Here is a 16,427-nt window from a genome sequence, read left to right as displayed (position 1 = left end):
GTCACACCCCAGCTCCAGGGTGCAGATGGTGGGAAGGAGGCCTGGAAGCCTGATTCAGGGGCTGGCAATCAGCTCTTGTGGTCTCACAGTGGGGTTTTTTTTTTGCTGTTTTTTTTTTTTTTCTTGAGACACAGGTTCCCATGTAGCCCAGGCTGGCCTTCACTTGTTATGGAGCTGAGGATGACTCTGAACTCCGGATCCTCCTGTCTCCATCGTCCAGTGCTAAGATGATAGCATGCAATATCATCTCTCTTTTTTTTTTCTTTTCCAATTGAGATAGGTTAGCCTCAAACTCACAATCCTCCTGCCTCTGCCTCTTTCATGCTGAGTGTATGCTTGGGCAAGTGAAACAGTGCCTGGGTGTGACGTGGAAAAACTAGAGCATACAAGAACCCTGCTCACTGTATACATGGCTGTGAGCTGCTGTGTGTTCTCATGCCGCAGGGCTGGAATGCTCACCCAGCCTCTGCCCCTGAGCCACATCCAGCCTCAACTGCATTTCAGTTAATTTATGTGAAAAGAAGTAACAGCAGAACATATGCAAAAATCACCTTTGGTTACAGTGGCACATGCCTTCAGCCCCAGCTGCTCCCAGACCTGAGGCAGGAGGATTCTTTGAAGATTTATTTTTTAAGTATGTGTGCACACAAGTGCAGTGCCCACAGAGGCTAGATAAGGGGACCCTCAAGCTGGAATTCCAGGTGAGTTTCCCAACATGGGTGCTAGGAACTGAACTCTTATCCATTGTAAGGGCAGTGAGAATTCTCAAGTGCTGAGAAGTCTCTCTATTTGGAGGAGGATCCTTGAACCCAGAAGTTGGAGGCCAGCTTGGGCAACATGGTGAGACTCTGGCTTTGGGTGGGGGATTGGGGAGAAGCACAGAAAAATCAGGCTTCTCGTGGACCTATGGCTGGTGACTGTGGGTGCCCTGACAGGTCAGCATAAAGAAGTTTGAGAATTATCACCCCATTTTGCACAGAAACGCTACCCCCAAGGGAACTTAGTGAAATGTGGGAAAGGGTAGGGTGGGACCCAGGGTTACAAACTGGTCCCTAGCTTCACACATTCATTGCTTCCAAGGGCTTCATAACAAAGTCACATCAGACAAAGGCCAGGCAGGGGAAGCTTGGGCTCTACAAGCTGGAGAAGGTCAGGGTCAGAGGGGACCCCCTCCCAGAGGGGCACTGCTCAGGGGCTCAGGGAGCTGCCAGGGACATCAAGGATGGTCAGCAATGGCTGGCTCAGAACTGAACTGTGAGGCAGCAGTGGGGGTGGGGGGGTTAGTGACTGGTCATGTGGAGGAGGAGCAGGCCAGCTGGGCTGTGACAGATGCAGGATGGTGGCGGAGGTGGCTGCTGCACTTGGAGGAGTTGAGGGGACTCACAGGAAGAAGGTGCGGGGCTTCTGGAGCCGACTGAGGGACTGGAGAAGCCTCCGCGGGTCCTCGCCCTGCCATGGCAGTCCTTTGAGGCTCTTGATGATTTGGTTATGCAAATCGCTAAGGGCCAGAAGGGGACCCGGTGACAGAAAGAAGAGTTAGAGCGTGGCCCACCACCTGAGGCCCCCAATGCCCATCAGGGTGTCCCCAAGCCACAGGATCCAAAACATGCATCTGTCTGAGAAAGGGTTGCACAGGTGAGTGACCACCATGTCCTTCCTGAGGAGCGAGGGAGGGAACTGGGCCAGAGACAGCCACTCTCCCTGAGCTCAGGGGACCATAGGCTTATGACAGGATCTCAATATGCAGAATAGGCTGGCCTTGAACTCACAGAATGAATCTGCCCAGATTTTCTTGTTTTTCAAGAATTTTATTTACATGTGTGCACACATGTATCTGTATGTACTCTAGAGGCCAGAGAGGGTGCTGGGTGCCTCAGACCTGGAGGGACAGGTATTTGTGAGTAGCCTGTGTGGGTGCTGGGATCTGGACATTAGTCCAGCAATGAATGCTCTCAACTGCAGTGTCATCTTTTGAATGCCAGGGTCTTTGTTTTTTGTCTTTTGTTTTTTGCTTTTTTGGTTTTTTTGTTTTGTTTTGTTTTTTGAGACAGGGTTTCTCTGTGCAGCTTTGGAGTCTGTCCTGGAACTCACAGAAATCCGCCTGCCTCTGCCTCCCAAGTGCTGGGTTTAAAGGCGTGCACCAACACTGCCAGGCTGCCCAGCACTATTTTTAAAGTGCCTTTATTCACATCTTGGGACACGCCACAGCCTGTGGCGGTCAGAGGCCGGATCCAAGCAGCCCGTCCTTCCCTCCCACCATGTGGGGACTTGGAGGTCAAACTCAAGAGCATCGGGAGTGGCAGCACACACCCTCCCTGAGCTGTGCAGACCCGTGTAATTTGTGTAGAATAGGGTGGGTCTGCAGAGCACAGCTCAGGCCTGAACCTCCCTGGTGCCCCTAAGAGACCCAGTTGCCTGGTACTTCTTGGCTGGTGGCCACACTGCCTCCTTCTTGCCCCAGAGAACCAACCTGTGTCCAGACATGCATGGGGACATGTGACTATTCTTCCTGGGGTTTGGCACTTCTGACACCTGGCAAATGGCAGCTAGAGACAATATCTAACAACCTTTAGGACACAGGTGATCCCCACTACAGGGATAAGGCTAAGGTTAAGAATCTACCTGAATAGGGTCAATTTTAAAAAATTTTTATTTTATTTTTAACTATGTGCATATGTATGTACACACGTGTGGACTTGGGCACATGGGTGAAGTGCCCACAAAGGCCACAAGAGGACATCAGACTTCTTGGTGCTGGAATTACAGGCGGTTATGAGCAGCTGGGTCTGTCTGTCTGTCTGTCTGAGGGTGCATGTGTGTGTCTGTCTGAGGTGCATGTGTGTATATGTGTCTGTCTGAGGGTCTGTCTGTCTGTCTGAGGTGCATGTGTGTATCTGTCTGAGGTGCATGTTTGTGTCTGTCTGTCTAAAGATGCGAGTGTGTGTGTGTGTGTGTGCGCGCGCGTGCACGCGCGCATTTTCGTGCATGTGTAGGTCAGAGGACGACTTGCACAAGTTGGTTCTCTCCACCATGTGGGCTCTAGGTTGCACACCACTGTGGGCAGGTCTGGAGGCACCTGCACCTAGTAGGCCATCTCTCTCCCAGGTCTCACTTCAGTTGTTCTAGAAGCATGTTTAGGCTCTCAAAGTTGGCCTGAAGGAGCCCCTGTGTGCAGCCCAGTACCGTGATCCATGCACCATGCCTCATGCCCAGATGGATGCCACACTTACCTCCGCTCCCTCGCTCTCCAGGGAGGCACAAGAGCAAAAACAACACGGGTGACACAGGGTTAATGGGTCCCTTTACTTCCTACATGGCCTTCCTGTCTAGAGTGCTCAGAGTAGCGGCCATGGCTTCTGCTAACCCCGCATGTGCCCTGACCTGGCCAAATGAGGCAGTGTGTCCCCAGGAAGGACACTGCTCTGAGCTCCCAGATGGTGGCCCTGGCCTGTGCCTCCCTGGTCTTGGGTGCGAAGGCCTGGCTGCTACTTACTTCCTGGTCTCATAGAAAGCCATGATGTCCTCAAAAGCGTTAACATCCAACTCCTCAGAGCGGTCAAAGGAGAAATCTAGCCCTGCACAGCTGCAAGGGAGAAGCTCAGTGAACCTGGCAGACACAAAGCCCTGACACAGCTCAACTAGGAACAGGCTACTCAGCCCCTCTGGACAAAAAGCTAACTCCTAATTTGATGAAGGGCTGTGCTATGCAGCCCAGGCTGGACTGTGTCATAGTCCTCTTCAGGCTTGTACTGCACAGTTAGGCTTACAGATGTGTACCACCATACCTGCCCTCACAGTTCCCATCCCCATGAGCTCAGACTTCAAATTACTTTCTTGACCTTGAAATTCTTCTGGACAGTTAGTTGTCAAGCATGGCTGACCCTGCCACATCCCAAATGATCCCACTTTTTTGGGTCAGTGCAGGGAAGTGAACCCAGTCTCACTTGTGCTAGGCAAGTGCCACAACACAGAGGTGCACCTCCAACACTTTTATGGTCACCAGAGTCTTGCAATTCTTTTGCCTCAGTCTCCCAATAGCTGCAAGCACAGGTCAGCACCCCCATCCCAGCTCCCATGCACTTTTATACCCTCCTGGATCCAAGGGGAGGCTTAGGTCCAGGCTGACAAACTCTTCCCATTCAGGTGGAAGAACTCAGCAGAAGGTACTGTGGGGTCTAGACTGGGATGAGAGAAGAACCATCCTGCATATCCCAGCCCTGGGGGACAGAATGCAGGCCTCCCTCAGGCTCAGGAGCCCAGAATTCTACAGGGAAGCTGCACCCTCAGACTGGGAGACTCTCTGATCACTGTGTCACTCCGCAGCTACAAAGGTCCTGCCAGCCCCCTGCCCCCCACGCTCCCAGGCCAGGGGACCAAAAAGCATCCTCTGTGCTGACTTGCCCACTCCTCCCCAGATCTGCCTTCTGGGGAGAGAAGGGCACCAAGTAAGCATTTTTCTGTTCTGGGGCTCTGAATCCGTTCAGCTGCTTGAGAACTTACTCAGGGCCACAAGGGCCCTGGTGGATAGTACAGAGGGCTCAACACTCGTGTAAACAATGATACCTCACAGGGCTACCAGCCAACAAACTGAAGTCTTGCTCACCGGTACAGTTTTTCTGCAGGGGTGTTGGCTCCTCTTGGTAGTTCTTCTGTGTGACTTCGAGCGCCAGGGCTACTTATTCCTGCTGGAGACAAGAGTGCACACTGTTTGTCAGGGTCCCCCACAGCACAAAGGAGGGTGACAAAGGGTCCCCCACAGCACTTCTGTGGAGTAAGCATTTTTTTTTTCTTTTGACGAAATGGGAATTGAACCTAAGAACTTGTACATGCTATGCAAGCACTCTACACAAACCATGTCCCAGCGCCCCCTGGGGAATTGTAGGCAGGGCTCCACCCGAGCCACACCCTCAGCTCCTCACTAGGAGTTCTAGGCAGGGTCACTACTGCTGAGTTGCACTAAACCCTCTTTACTCCTGAGGACAAGACTCATTAACTTTCTCAGTCTGGCCCCAAAGTCATGATTTTCTGACTCAAACAGCCAGGCCCAGATTTAGAATGGGCTGTAACTGTCAACCGTGCTGCTTGCTCCCAGGGATGGCACCATGGAGGGCAGAGCTTCAGTGCTTACCTGCTGCCTTCTCAGCTCTCTCTGCACGCAGGCGCCCAGCCTCCCGCAGCACAGCCATGGCCCTAATGGCAGCACGAAGCACAGCCCAGCGGAACACAGCCACTGGGTCCATACCGATGAGCTGGCGCACGTAGGAGCTGTCACTGCCTCTCAGCAGTGCCACAATGTCGGGGCGCATGTAGTCCATGTTCTTCTCCCGAAAGTCCTGGTGATGTGGGAGTGGTTGGTCACCCCTGGGAGCCCAGGGATACCCCACGAGCATTACAGAAAAGGGCTGACAACACCCTGCCATCCTGGCTTGACTGGCATTGAGGTTTGGGGTAAGTCCAAGCAACCCCAGAATGTGCTGTCCCCACTGACTAACAGCACTGACTAACAGCAAAGGGTCCAAGAACTCAGTATGGGTGCAGGGCTGCACCTACCTTGATCTGATACTTCACTCTGCCTGCAAAGTGCTGGATGATGAAGGCGGGTTCCAGGACTGGTGTGCCCTGGAAGTACTTATTGTCCTCATGCTGCTGCTTGAACTTGGCCAGGAGGGTGTGACTTGTGGCATGCGGGAAGCTGTAGACAAGGGAGAACACAGTCAGTCAAGAACCCACACTGAGTGCAGAGTGGGAAGACATCTGAGCCACTCTGAGGGGTTCTGATGCCAGGCAGTGTGGGCAGAGGATGGAAGAGAAGAGGACAGGATGGGTGCCAGCACCCCTTTAGTTATTTCTTTATTGGCATGCTGCATGTACACATGTGTGAAGGTCAGACAGCCTGCAAGAAGAGCTGGTTTTCTCTGTCCACCACGTGAACCCTGGGGACTCAGGATTGCTGGCAGTCATCTTTAACTGATCAAGCTACTTAGCTGGCCCACTTGTCAGCTTCTCATTATGTACTGAACACTCAAGTAGCAAGTGTGAGCCCACAGGATTAACATAGAGCAAGGTCCAGGGGGCACAATTCTTGTGTACCCTACAAGGCTGTTTCTGCCCCCCGCTCTACTGAAGACCAATGCTGGTTTCTATCAATCTCCCAGGCATGGACCTGGCAGCTTCTCAGATTCCATAGAGTGGCCTCTAGCTTTGCATCCATGTGTACCTGGATGTGTGTCCTGGAGCTGAGTGAGGCATGGCCCTAACCTCGAAGATAAACCCAGGCTCTGTTCTGTCTGGGAGGGAGGAGATGATGGAGTAAGAGGCTCCTTGTACCTGGCTATTTTTTCCATTTGGTAGGGAAACAGTTCCCTGGGTTTCAGCACACCAAGCTGGTCCCAGCCTCTCTGTAAACACAGGCAATGCCAAGTGTGTGCCAAATGCCCAGTCCTGGGGCTCTACAGCTTGGGGGGGGGGCGGGTAAGGTCTGTCTGACAGGAAAGACACAACCACTCAGGGCTTGGAAGAAAATCTGGGAGGTGGGATACTCACTGGCTTGGGCACTAAATAAACAAACAAACAAATAAATAAATAAATAAAATTTGCAGTGATAAATATTAACATTGGGGTTTCAGGAAACTCAAATCAGAGCCAGAGACACGGCTCAGCAGGTGAGGGTACTTGTGGCCAAGCCAAACAACATGAGTTCCATCCCTAGGAACCACATGGTTGAAGGAGAGAAAGAACTCAACAAAGTTGTCTTTTGACTTTTGCATGCACAGTACATACTCACCACCCAACAACAACATAACCTGCCACCCAACAACACACTAGCAACCTAATAACAACACACCTGTCACTCAACAACAACATACTTGCTACCCAATAACAACACACCTGCCAGCCAATGACACACTTGCTACCTAATAACAATACACTGCTACCCGATAACAACCAACCTGCCACCCAACAACATTCGACCTGTCACCCAATAACAAGCCACTCCACACCCAACACAACCACACCAACACCTAATAAACAACAATACAAGTTAAAACAAAGCCTGACACAGGCTATCCAGTGAAACTGCTTGTAGCAGGAGGCTGCAGCCCTGGCCCCACCCCTCACTATTTTCCTCAGGGGCTGCAGATAGAGTCCACCTCCTGTGACTCCTGTCACAGTGCTCACCCAGCCCTTTTCTCCCTGCTCCTCTCTACTTCACAGGGTGGGCCTAAGGCACAGGATCTGCAGCAGAGTGCTGGGGATGAAGAGCTGTAGGGGATTATGGGACCTACCCCTTCTCTCAAGAATGCAGCATGTTATATGATGTGGGGCTCTGGGCACACCAGGAAGGAGCTCCAACAGCAGAGCCTCCAGCCTCACCACAGGCACAGCACCTGTCACGGACAGGGAAAGCTCCTTGGGCCTCTTCGGGTGTTTCCAGGGGGAACCTGTCACAGGTGGGACTCTTAAGATTCTCACAGTTTCCTGATTTGGGGGCATGTATTCTCCAGGACCATGAAAGAAAGACTTGTCAGCACAGCCATGGCAACCAATCCGAAGCCACCTGTTTCTGTAGGGACAGCTGGTGACTTTCACCTTCCCAGCAGAGCACACACTGCTCCTGGGACACAGTAGCCCTCCTGTGTTCAGTCAGCACGGGTGAGCACTAGGGAACAGGGTGGCCCAGGGGCTGGGCAAAGGCATGACAGAAGCTGAGCAGCTCCAGGAACCTGACTTGGTCCCCACACTGCCATCAGCTGAACAACCAGGGCAGGGACACTCACTTGCTCTCCTCATCCAGCAGATAGAAGAGGCCTGTGGGCTTCTTGCTGATGAGGTGGATGCAGCCCACATTGTCGGTGTAGTCAATGTTGTGCCATGAGATGCCCTCGCCCTGGTACTCTTCCTGCAGGGTGAGGAAAGTTAAGGAGGGCCCTGCCTTGGATTCAGAAAGGGGGCTCCCTGCACACAGTGGGGCTGAACTGAGAGTCTTGCACAAGCTCAGCAGGGGCTCCACCTCTGGCCACACCCCCATCCCCCTCACTGGGGGATTCTAGGCAGGGCTCCACCCCTGGCCACACTCCCAACCCCCTCACTGAAAGATTCTAGGCAGGGCTCCACCCCTGGCATGCCCCTAACCCTTCACTGGGGGAATTTTAGGCAGGGACTCTATCTATCCTTGAGCCATGGCTACAGATAAATCTACATGACTTACAAGCCTCACACTGACTCCCCCTGCTGGTTACCCTTAGGAACTAGACCCACTGATCCCCTCAGGCTGCATGGGCAACAAAGAGATGGTGTCCTGTAAACTCTGGATAATTCAGAGAGTTATGGGTGGCTCCAGCAATTTTCCCCTCAGTGTTATTCAAGAGAATCAAAAATGCAAGTCCAAGAGGACTTGTACATGTGTGTTTATAAGCCAAAATACTAAAGCCACAGGTGACAGGTGACTGGATAAATTCAAGACAACCTGGCATGAGATGGAGTATTATTCAGCCTTAAACAGGAATGGAATTCTGACACTTGAGCAGGATGAGAATGGAGCCATTCTCCTAAGTCAAACACTCTGTCAGTGGAAATGCAAACACTGTATAATTTCCCTGACCAAGGGCTGGAGTGTCACCAAATTTACAGAGACAGAAAGCAGGAGTGTGGGGGTGGGGGTATAGGCGTGTAACTGGGATAGAGCCTCAGACAACTCAGACATGGCTGAGAATATGCATGTGCCTGCCTCTCTATACCCATGGGTCCTGCCTCCTCAGAGAGGCTGCCACGATGAAAGGACAAGACACAGGGGATATACTCTGGACACGTTCACAGATGCCATGACAGAATGTGTACACCGCTGCCTTGCTGCAGTGGTACCTGAGCATTTGGAAGGATTGAAAGATTCTGGAGGGCTGAGTGTGTCACTGAGTACAGGGACAGAGCACTAGAGACTGGGGAACCTGTGGCCCCGAGCCCCCATGCTGCTGGGACTGAGGGGCACCACTGGGCCTTTAGGGTACTGGGCTGAGGATGGGGAGTAGGTGTCCAGCTCTCACCTGCTCCAGCTTGAAGATGTGCTGGGTGAAGTAATACTGCAGCTGTTCGTTGGCATAGTTGATGCAGAATTGCTCAAAGCTGTTCTGTTCAAAGTCCTCAAAGCCGAAGATGTCTAGGACACCAATAGACAAGCACTGGGGAGACAAAGTATGGTTATAGCCAGGCTTTCCAGGGAAGCTGAGCTTATTGCCTGAGTGGGGAATGTGGTCCTGACGTCAGTGCACACAGCTGCCACCAGCTTGGCACCCATCATAGTTGCAAATGGGACCATTACTACTTATTGATGGAACCAGGTTTCCCCATGTGCAATAAGCATTAGGGTGGAACCAAGGGTCTCGTGCCTGCAAGGCACCACCAAGGGCGAAGCTGGGGCAAAGGCTAGCCAAGCATACTTGTCTTATTCTGCACTTTCTTGCAGACACCAAGTGCAGATGTCTGGGTTCCTATAAAAGGTAAGGGATCCTCTACCAATCCTGGTGTTTGTAGAGACCCCACAGGCCCCTCCATGGCTTGTCCCAAGGATGGGGCCTGTCCCTGGCCAGCTCAGGGCCCATGCACTCACGGAAACAGCCTCTTCCATGTCCTTCTTGTTGAGGAGGGCGTGGTTGATCCTCAGCACGATCCAGTCAAACAGGGCACTATACAGAGACTTGGCCATGGAGTCTCGGGCAGTTATAGCCTGTGGGTAGAGGGCTGTCTCACCTGGGGTGGGCAACCATGCCAGGTACAGGCCATGGTACTGAGATTCAGGGAACCACTCTAATTTTGTCTTAGTTTCATAAACAGAGTCTCTTATATCCCAGGCTGGCCTTGAACTTGCCATGTAGCCAAGGATAATATTAAACAACTGATTGTCTCGACTCTCTCTCCGGGGGTTGGAGATGCAGATGGTGTCACCACGGCTAGCTTTCTGCAGGTGTTATAAGGATCTGAATCTAGGGCCTGCAAATATGCAGGCATTTTATAACTATGCCCTCCCCTGGCCCTCAACCAGAGTTTTCACCCTCCTCGTGTTGAGGTCTGCCTTCTCCTATGCTGCCACTGGGTCACACCTATTACTTAGATTCAGAGTCTGAGGGCTCCAGCACCTAGCATGGGTGTGCAGCATGGCATGCCAGCTGAGATATATATGAGACCAGCCATGGAACAACCGTGGAACTGCCATGGCACAGCCAAGGAAGTACTTCTCAGCATACCTGCTGTGAAGAGTGTCTATTCTATCCTCTTCCTAGTGGACGTGGCCAGCTGCCTTCCACTGCTAGACGTGTGCCTCTGGTTTTGATTTTCCTGGATGTCATGACAATATTACCACACAGAATGCTGCCTCTGCTGGGGATGCTTGCTCACACAGCCTCTCTAGGGGACACCTGAGCCACACATTTCAGAGATGTCAAGTCATGTCAGGGGTGCTTTGGCCCACAAAGGCTCAGACTGTCCATGGTGCCCCATGGAAATGTAAGCTGATTCTCCTGGGTAGGGTCCCCATAGGGAGCATCCCATGCTCTGTCATCAGGTCTTTTCCTGGTACCATCCAAATTAAGTTTGCAAGTCACAAAATTGCTCGTGAGATGTCGAGAGCTAAGAGAACTGTACCAGGAAGAGTACATCAGCAAATTGAGAGGATGGCACAGAGACCTATGGGCTGAGGACCACAGAAAGGCCACCTCAGGCACAGAGGCCAGCCACCTCTTTCCAGAACAAGGCAAGAGGTTGATAATTTCAGCTTTTGGGGCCTGGGGGCTCTATTGCAGCTACTGAGCACTGCAACTGCAGCCAGAAGCAGCACTGAACAGGATGTAAATGGATAAGCATGCCTATGTCAATAAAACTTTATTTACAAAACTAACTGGGAGTCTAGAATTGTCCCAAATCATGCTGGACTTGCATGGCCACTGAACACCTGGAACCACAAAGGGCAGTGCCTCAGTGGTTCTGAGCCATGGTTCTTCATTTATCCATACTTTGAGATAACTGGAGCCATCTGTGGTTGGAAACTTCCAGAAATTAACAATTCAATACTTTAAAAAACTTTTGAGCATGTGTGATGCAGCCTGGATACATCTTGAGATGGCTGTACCTCATCTGGTGGTCCAGTGGATCCTAGTGTTATATGCTACCTGCTGTCAGTCACACAGTCATCAACCAGTGCCCTAACCTGCATTGCCTGTGTTCAAGAAGAGCAAGTCTACCTAATGATGGCCTGGACAGTAGGGCACAGTGGCATGCACCCATCATTCCAGAGGCAGTTAGGGTGCTGCAAATTTAAGGCCCGCCTGGGATATGGAGTATAATTGTCGCTAGCCAATAAGAAAATCAAAAAAGTAAATGCTGGCAGTTGACATGAGCTTGGAAAGACTCCCTTCAAGTGAAAAAGTGAGCCACAGGAAACATATGTATTTTGAGCCTTGAGACCATGTCCATGAGACTGGTAAGTATGCCATTATTATTTGTAATCTGTTCTAAGAGGCATTACTGCTAACCCCATACCGTACCCAACTCATAGATGAAGCTCTCCAGCATGTGTGAGGAGAAAGGGTTTTCCACATGGGGCTCTGCACTTTGTGGCTCAGCAGCAGCTGCACATGAGCTGATCCCATGAGAAGCAAAGCCACAGGAAGCAGGTCTGCCCAGAGCTGAGGTCCCTTGGCTCTGCAGGGCTAAAGCCCCACCCCTGGGCACACACTCACCTCACTCAGGCTGTAAGGCAGGATAAGCTTGTCATTGACTGTCACTGTTTTTCTCTTGGTCAGGACCTCCACCAGGGTCTCCCGCTTCACCTGTTTAGGGCGGGGAAAGAAAGGCAGAGAGGTGAGACACCTGTCAGGCTTCTGCGTCTCAGAGGCCAGCCTACAGAGCTAGAAGGATGGGCTGGGAAGGGCCTCCCTATGCCTGGCGTCTTCTTCTGGCCTCTGCAGGCACTGCATGCATAAGTACATACCTACGTGTACACACATAAAATAAAAAAACAAAATCAAACAACCCCCTGCCCCTGGTATGCTAGTTTACTTTCTTAAGTCTAGTAAGCGGGAGGCAGAGGCAAGTGAGTCTCTGTGAGTTCAAGGCTAGCCTGGTCTACACAGTGAGCTCCAGGCAGCCAGAGCTACATAGTGAGACCCTGTCTCAAAAATAAACAGGTAAATAAAATAAAAACTAAAAAAGTAATATAAAACTTGAAAGTAAAAAAAACCCCTCAAGACCATGTTTGGTAGCACATGCCTTTCATCCCTGCCCTCAGAAGGCTGAGGCCGGCTCTCAGTTCTAAACCAGCCAGAGTTAAACGCTGTCTAAAACAGTAAGACAGGAAGACAAGCTGGAGGCCTGGCTCATCAGGACAAGATTTAAGACTCGTCTAGCCGTCTCCAGTTCCCACAGTTCCATCCCCAGCAGCATTAAAAAAGAAAAAAGAAACAACCTTAGGGTGCTCAAGCTCTGCACTGAGGCTCAGGTTGCCATCTCCACCTCCAGCCACTAGGTGCCAGTAGTGCTTCCAATTTGATGAACAAATCAATGTCTTCCAGGTGAGAACCAGCAGAGACGACTGTACCTATAGTTCTCTACAACTTGACTCCCCACTTCCAGCCATCACCTAGCTGTGTCTGTGTATGTGGGCTTGCTTGTGTGAGTTGGGTACAGTGAGAAGGGCCTTGGATCCCATGTGTGCAAGGGAAGTGGCTGTCACAGGCCACACCCCAGCCCCCATCACATATTTTGTATTTTGAGTGGGGGGAGGGAAGGGGTCTCACTGAGGTGCTCAGGCAGGTCTTGAATTCAGCCTCTGAGTGGCCAGGACGAGAGCCTGTGCCACCACACCTAACCCCAAACTATATGTTTTAAATTTAACTGTTAAAAAAGTAATTTATGTTCAAGGCCAGCCTGGTCTACAGAGCAAGTTCCAGGACAGCTGAGGCTACAAAGAGAAACCCTGTCTCTAAAGCAGAAACAAAACCCCACAGAAGTATGCATGTGGGTGTTTTCTCTAATATCTGTCATGCATCATGTATATGCCTGATGCCTGAGGCCAACAGAAGAGGTTGTCAGTCAGATCTCCTGGGACTGGAGTTACAGACGGTCATGAGCTGGCATGTGGGTGCTGGGATTCAAACCCATGTCCTTTGGAAGAGCAGCCAGTGCTCTTAACTTTTGAGTATCTTCAGCTTCCAATTCGTGTTTTTTGGAGACAGGGTTTCACACAGCCCAGGCTGGCCCTGAACTGCCTATCTCCCTGCCGAGTAATGGGATGACAAGCACATCAGGTTATGAGTGACTGGTGTGTGGCAGGGATCTGTGCACACTAGACAAGCCTCTGCTACACAGACCATGGTTTCACTTGTTTACATTGAAATTTGTGTGTGTATCCCTGGATGAAGGAGACCATGGAGGCTGTGGCCACAGGCTGATGTGAGGTCTGAGTGCTTCCTATCTGTAAGAAGATAAAACCTTAACCACCCAGGGCCTCTCCTACCACAGTTTATGCAGTCAGACACACAGACAGCAGCAAGGAGGGACATCTCAGAGACGACACAGGAAACAGGCTGCAGACAGATGCTCCTCCACTTGTCTTGCCCTACCATGCCAGGGACCAGGAAACAAGGGCAAGGAAGAGCACTGGAGACAGGAGGTACCTTCAGGAGCTCAGACAGGGTGTCCAACACCTCGGGGGGCCCAACCTCCAGACCTTCATCCCGGCCTGTGGCTCTCTTTTTGTAGGTGACATTGCCCAGGTACAAGATGGCTGAGAGGACAGAGAAGATCCTGGGACACAGAGAAAGGTTACTGTGGCCTGTGTCACTTGCTTGTTTCCACAGCAGAGTCTTGTGCAGCCAGGCTGAGGATGCTCTCCACTCCACACCCCGCCCCCATTCCCGAGTGCTGCTGCAGACAGAACCCAGGATTCACACCTGCTACCAACTGTGCTTCAGCACTAGGCCTGCTACTGTTAGAGATGGGTTCAAGCTGTGTAGCCCAGGCTAGCCTCACCTGGTCTTCCCAAGCACTGAGGGTGCAGATACACATCACCACACAAACTCACTTTAACTTTTTTGCTTGTTTGTTTTTCCTAACAGACAGGGTCTTGCTTATGGAGGCCAGGCTACCCTTGAACTTCCAACCATCTTCCTGCCTGTATGGTTGTTGTTTTGCCTTTTAAAAAACTTCTTAAGATAAGGTCTCACTATGCAGCAAAGGCTGACCTCAAACATGCAACCCTCCTGTCTCAGTCTCTCCAGTGTGGGGATGGCAGGTGTGGACCATCACGCCGAGCTGAACTGGTTTGGGTTGCTGCCTCCCAGCTCATAGCTGCAGCCCTCTCCTGTGCTCTGTGTGGAATACCGTCTGCTCTCTACAGGGCTGCAGATCAGATCTCAAGGGGCTCAGCAGCCCACTTACTGCTTCTTGGTAGCAGGTAGGAAGCCCACCATCTCCATGGCCTGCTGGAGCCTTTCAAAGTCATGTTTGAGGTCTTCTCCGTCTTCAATATTCAAGTTATGCTGATAAAAACAAAGGCGTAGGCACTAAGACACTTCCGGCCTAGAGGGCAGTAGGCAGGGCAATCCAGGCTGGACAGAAGGAGGGCCAGGGCTGGGAATGAATGGCAGCCTTTGTGTGTGTGCTTAGGGCTGGGCTGGGGGCCCAGCAGGGCAAGGCTGGCAGCCTCTGACCTCCCTGTGGCAGACTGTTTGGGGACAGAGGTGGCACCATGGCTGCAGCAGTTTACCTGGTTGAGGTAGAAATAGTCTTGAGGCTGCTTCAGCCGGAATTCCTGGCGCTCCTCCTCACTGACACCCAGAAGAAGATAGTAAAACACGTGGTAATTCCTGTGGGTAGCCAGTAAGGGGAGTCAGACCTTGAACTGGTCAAGGCACCTGCTGCTAAAAAGGGGACCTGAGTTCAATCCCTAAAACATACTTGGAAGAGAGGGAACTGACTCTCCAGCTGTCCTGTGACCACACATGTACGTGTACACACACACACACACACACACACACACACACACACACACACACACACACACACACACACACACACACACACACTCTCTCTCTGAAATAAACATAAAGTTCAAACAAAGTCTTGGCTGGTGTGGTGGCACATGCCTTTAACCCCAGCACTCGGGTGGCAAAGGCAGGCAATCTCTGAATTCGAGGCCACCCTGGTCTACAGAGTTCCAGGACAGCCAGGGCTACACAGAGAGACCCTGACTTTATAAATAAATAAAAACTTAAGCACTGTTAGAAAAAAAGAGGGAAGTAGCTCAGGAGCAGGGAACATAAGTCTCAGGCTTGTTAAGCACAGATTTGTTATTCTGAGATTGCCTCACCAAGGCCCTACCTGGCCTGGAACCCGAGATCCTCCTGCCTTAGTGTCAAAGGCTCACAGAATGTGCACCTGTGCCAGCTCAAGCACACTTCAGCTGACTCTGAATAGCCTGTGCATGCATCTCTCAGGCTGGGCAGTAAGAGGCACAAGGCTGGAGGCCACAGCAGCAGTTATATGGAGTGGAGAGAAGAGAGCTTAGACTGCAACCATGGTTTCCCTGAGGGAACCTTGAGCACACACTTACTTTACCTCTCTGGGGACCAAAGTTTGAGCAGGACTGTTCAGCCAAATCCCACACCCTGCAGGCTGGAGAAATGGCTGTTCTTGCAGAGGACCCACAGTAGTTCCCAGCATCCACATGCTGGCTAACAATCCCCTGTAACTTCAGTTTCAGGGGTCCTGGCACCTTCTTTTGGTCTCCCTGAGTTCCAGGCACATAGGCAGTGCACTTACAAGCACATATACAAAACATCCATGTACATAAACAAGCAAAAAATATATCATGCCCCACCGTTCATCCTTCTCCCGGGATACAAGGCGAGATTTTTCAAGCAGGTATTTCTCCACAACAGCTCTGTCATAAAAAGAGAGAGAGAGAGAGAGAGAGAGAGAGAGAGAGAGAGAGAGAAATAAGGTTATATTTTAGTATTGATATTTCTTTGAGTTTTTTTGCTTTGGCTGGAGTTGAGGATGGAACCAAGAACTGTAAATTTCAAGCAAGCATAGTATCACTAAGCCAAGTCCCCAGCCCTTCACTGGGGGATCCTAGGGCTCTACTGCTGAGACACACCCCGAACCCCTCACTGGGGATTCTAGGGCCTTTATCTATATCTAAGCCAAGACTTTCACTTGGATATTGTATAGTTGTTTTTTCTTTCCTTCATTTCACTCAGGTTCTCATATAGCCCAAGCGGGCCTATAACTTGCTGTGTATAGGGGATCCCCTCCCTGTATCTCCAGAGTGTTGGGATGACTTACATGTGGCTACACACACTCTCTACTGAGCTAAGGTCCACTGTACTTTTCTACTGTTTGAGACAGACCTCACTGTGTTGCTCCTCATTCGTCCC

General features: G+C 51.2%; 1 protein-coding gene across 24 annotated transcripts in view; it reads right to left on the bottom strand.

The window, feature by feature from the left end:
- Myo9b (myosin IXB) overlaps window positions 1–16,427 on the bottom strand; it is an 87,809-nt gene that overhangs the window by 23,429 nt on the left and 47,953 nt on the right. For 6 of the 24 annotated variants that reach the window (XM_027394828.2, XM_027394834.2, XM_027394835.2 and 3 more), the window contains exons 4-16: window positions 15,869–15,931; window positions 14,756–14,855; window positions 14,428–14,528; window positions 13,665–13,794; window positions 11,730–11,819; window positions 9,605–9,721; window positions 9,042–9,176; window positions 7,779–7,900; window positions 5,551–5,692; window positions 5,129–5,333; window positions 4,604–4,685; window positions 3,494–3,607; window positions 1,385–1,498 (exon numbers count right to left, since the gene is read on the bottom strand). In XM_027394828.2, coding sequence (XP_027250629.1) covers window positions 1,385–1,498; window positions 3,494–3,607; window positions 4,604–4,685; window positions 5,129–5,333; window positions 5,551–5,692; window positions 7,779–7,900; window positions 9,042–9,176; window positions 9,605–9,721; window positions 11,730–11,819; window positions 13,665–13,794; window positions 14,428–14,528; window positions 14,756–14,855; window positions 15,869–15,931 — 1,515 coding nt within the window. Of the gene's footprint in view, window positions 1–1,384; window positions 1,499–3,230; window positions 3,246–3,493; window positions 3,608–4,603; window positions 4,686–5,128; window positions 5,334–5,550; window positions 5,693–7,778; window positions 7,901–9,041; window positions 9,177–9,604; window positions 9,722–11,729; window positions 11,820–13,664; window positions 13,795–14,427; window positions 14,529–14,755; window positions 14,856–15,868; window positions 15,932–16,427 lie in introns of all 24 variants that reach the window. The other 18 variants (XM_027394840.2, XM_035451597.1, XM_027394845.2 and 15 more) reach the window with 13 other exon arrangements.

The sequence above is a fragment of the Cricetulus griseus genome (assembly GCF_003668045.3).
Source record: "Cricetulus griseus strain 17A/GY chromosome 1 unlocalized genomic scaffold, alternate assembly CriGri-PICRH-1.0 chr1_0, whole genome shotgun sequence".
NCBI classification, from domain to species: Eukaryota; Metazoa; Chordata; class Mammalia; order Rodentia; family Cricetidae; genus Cricetulus; species Cricetulus griseus.
This window is presented reverse-complemented; position numbering and strand designations above follow the sequence as displayed.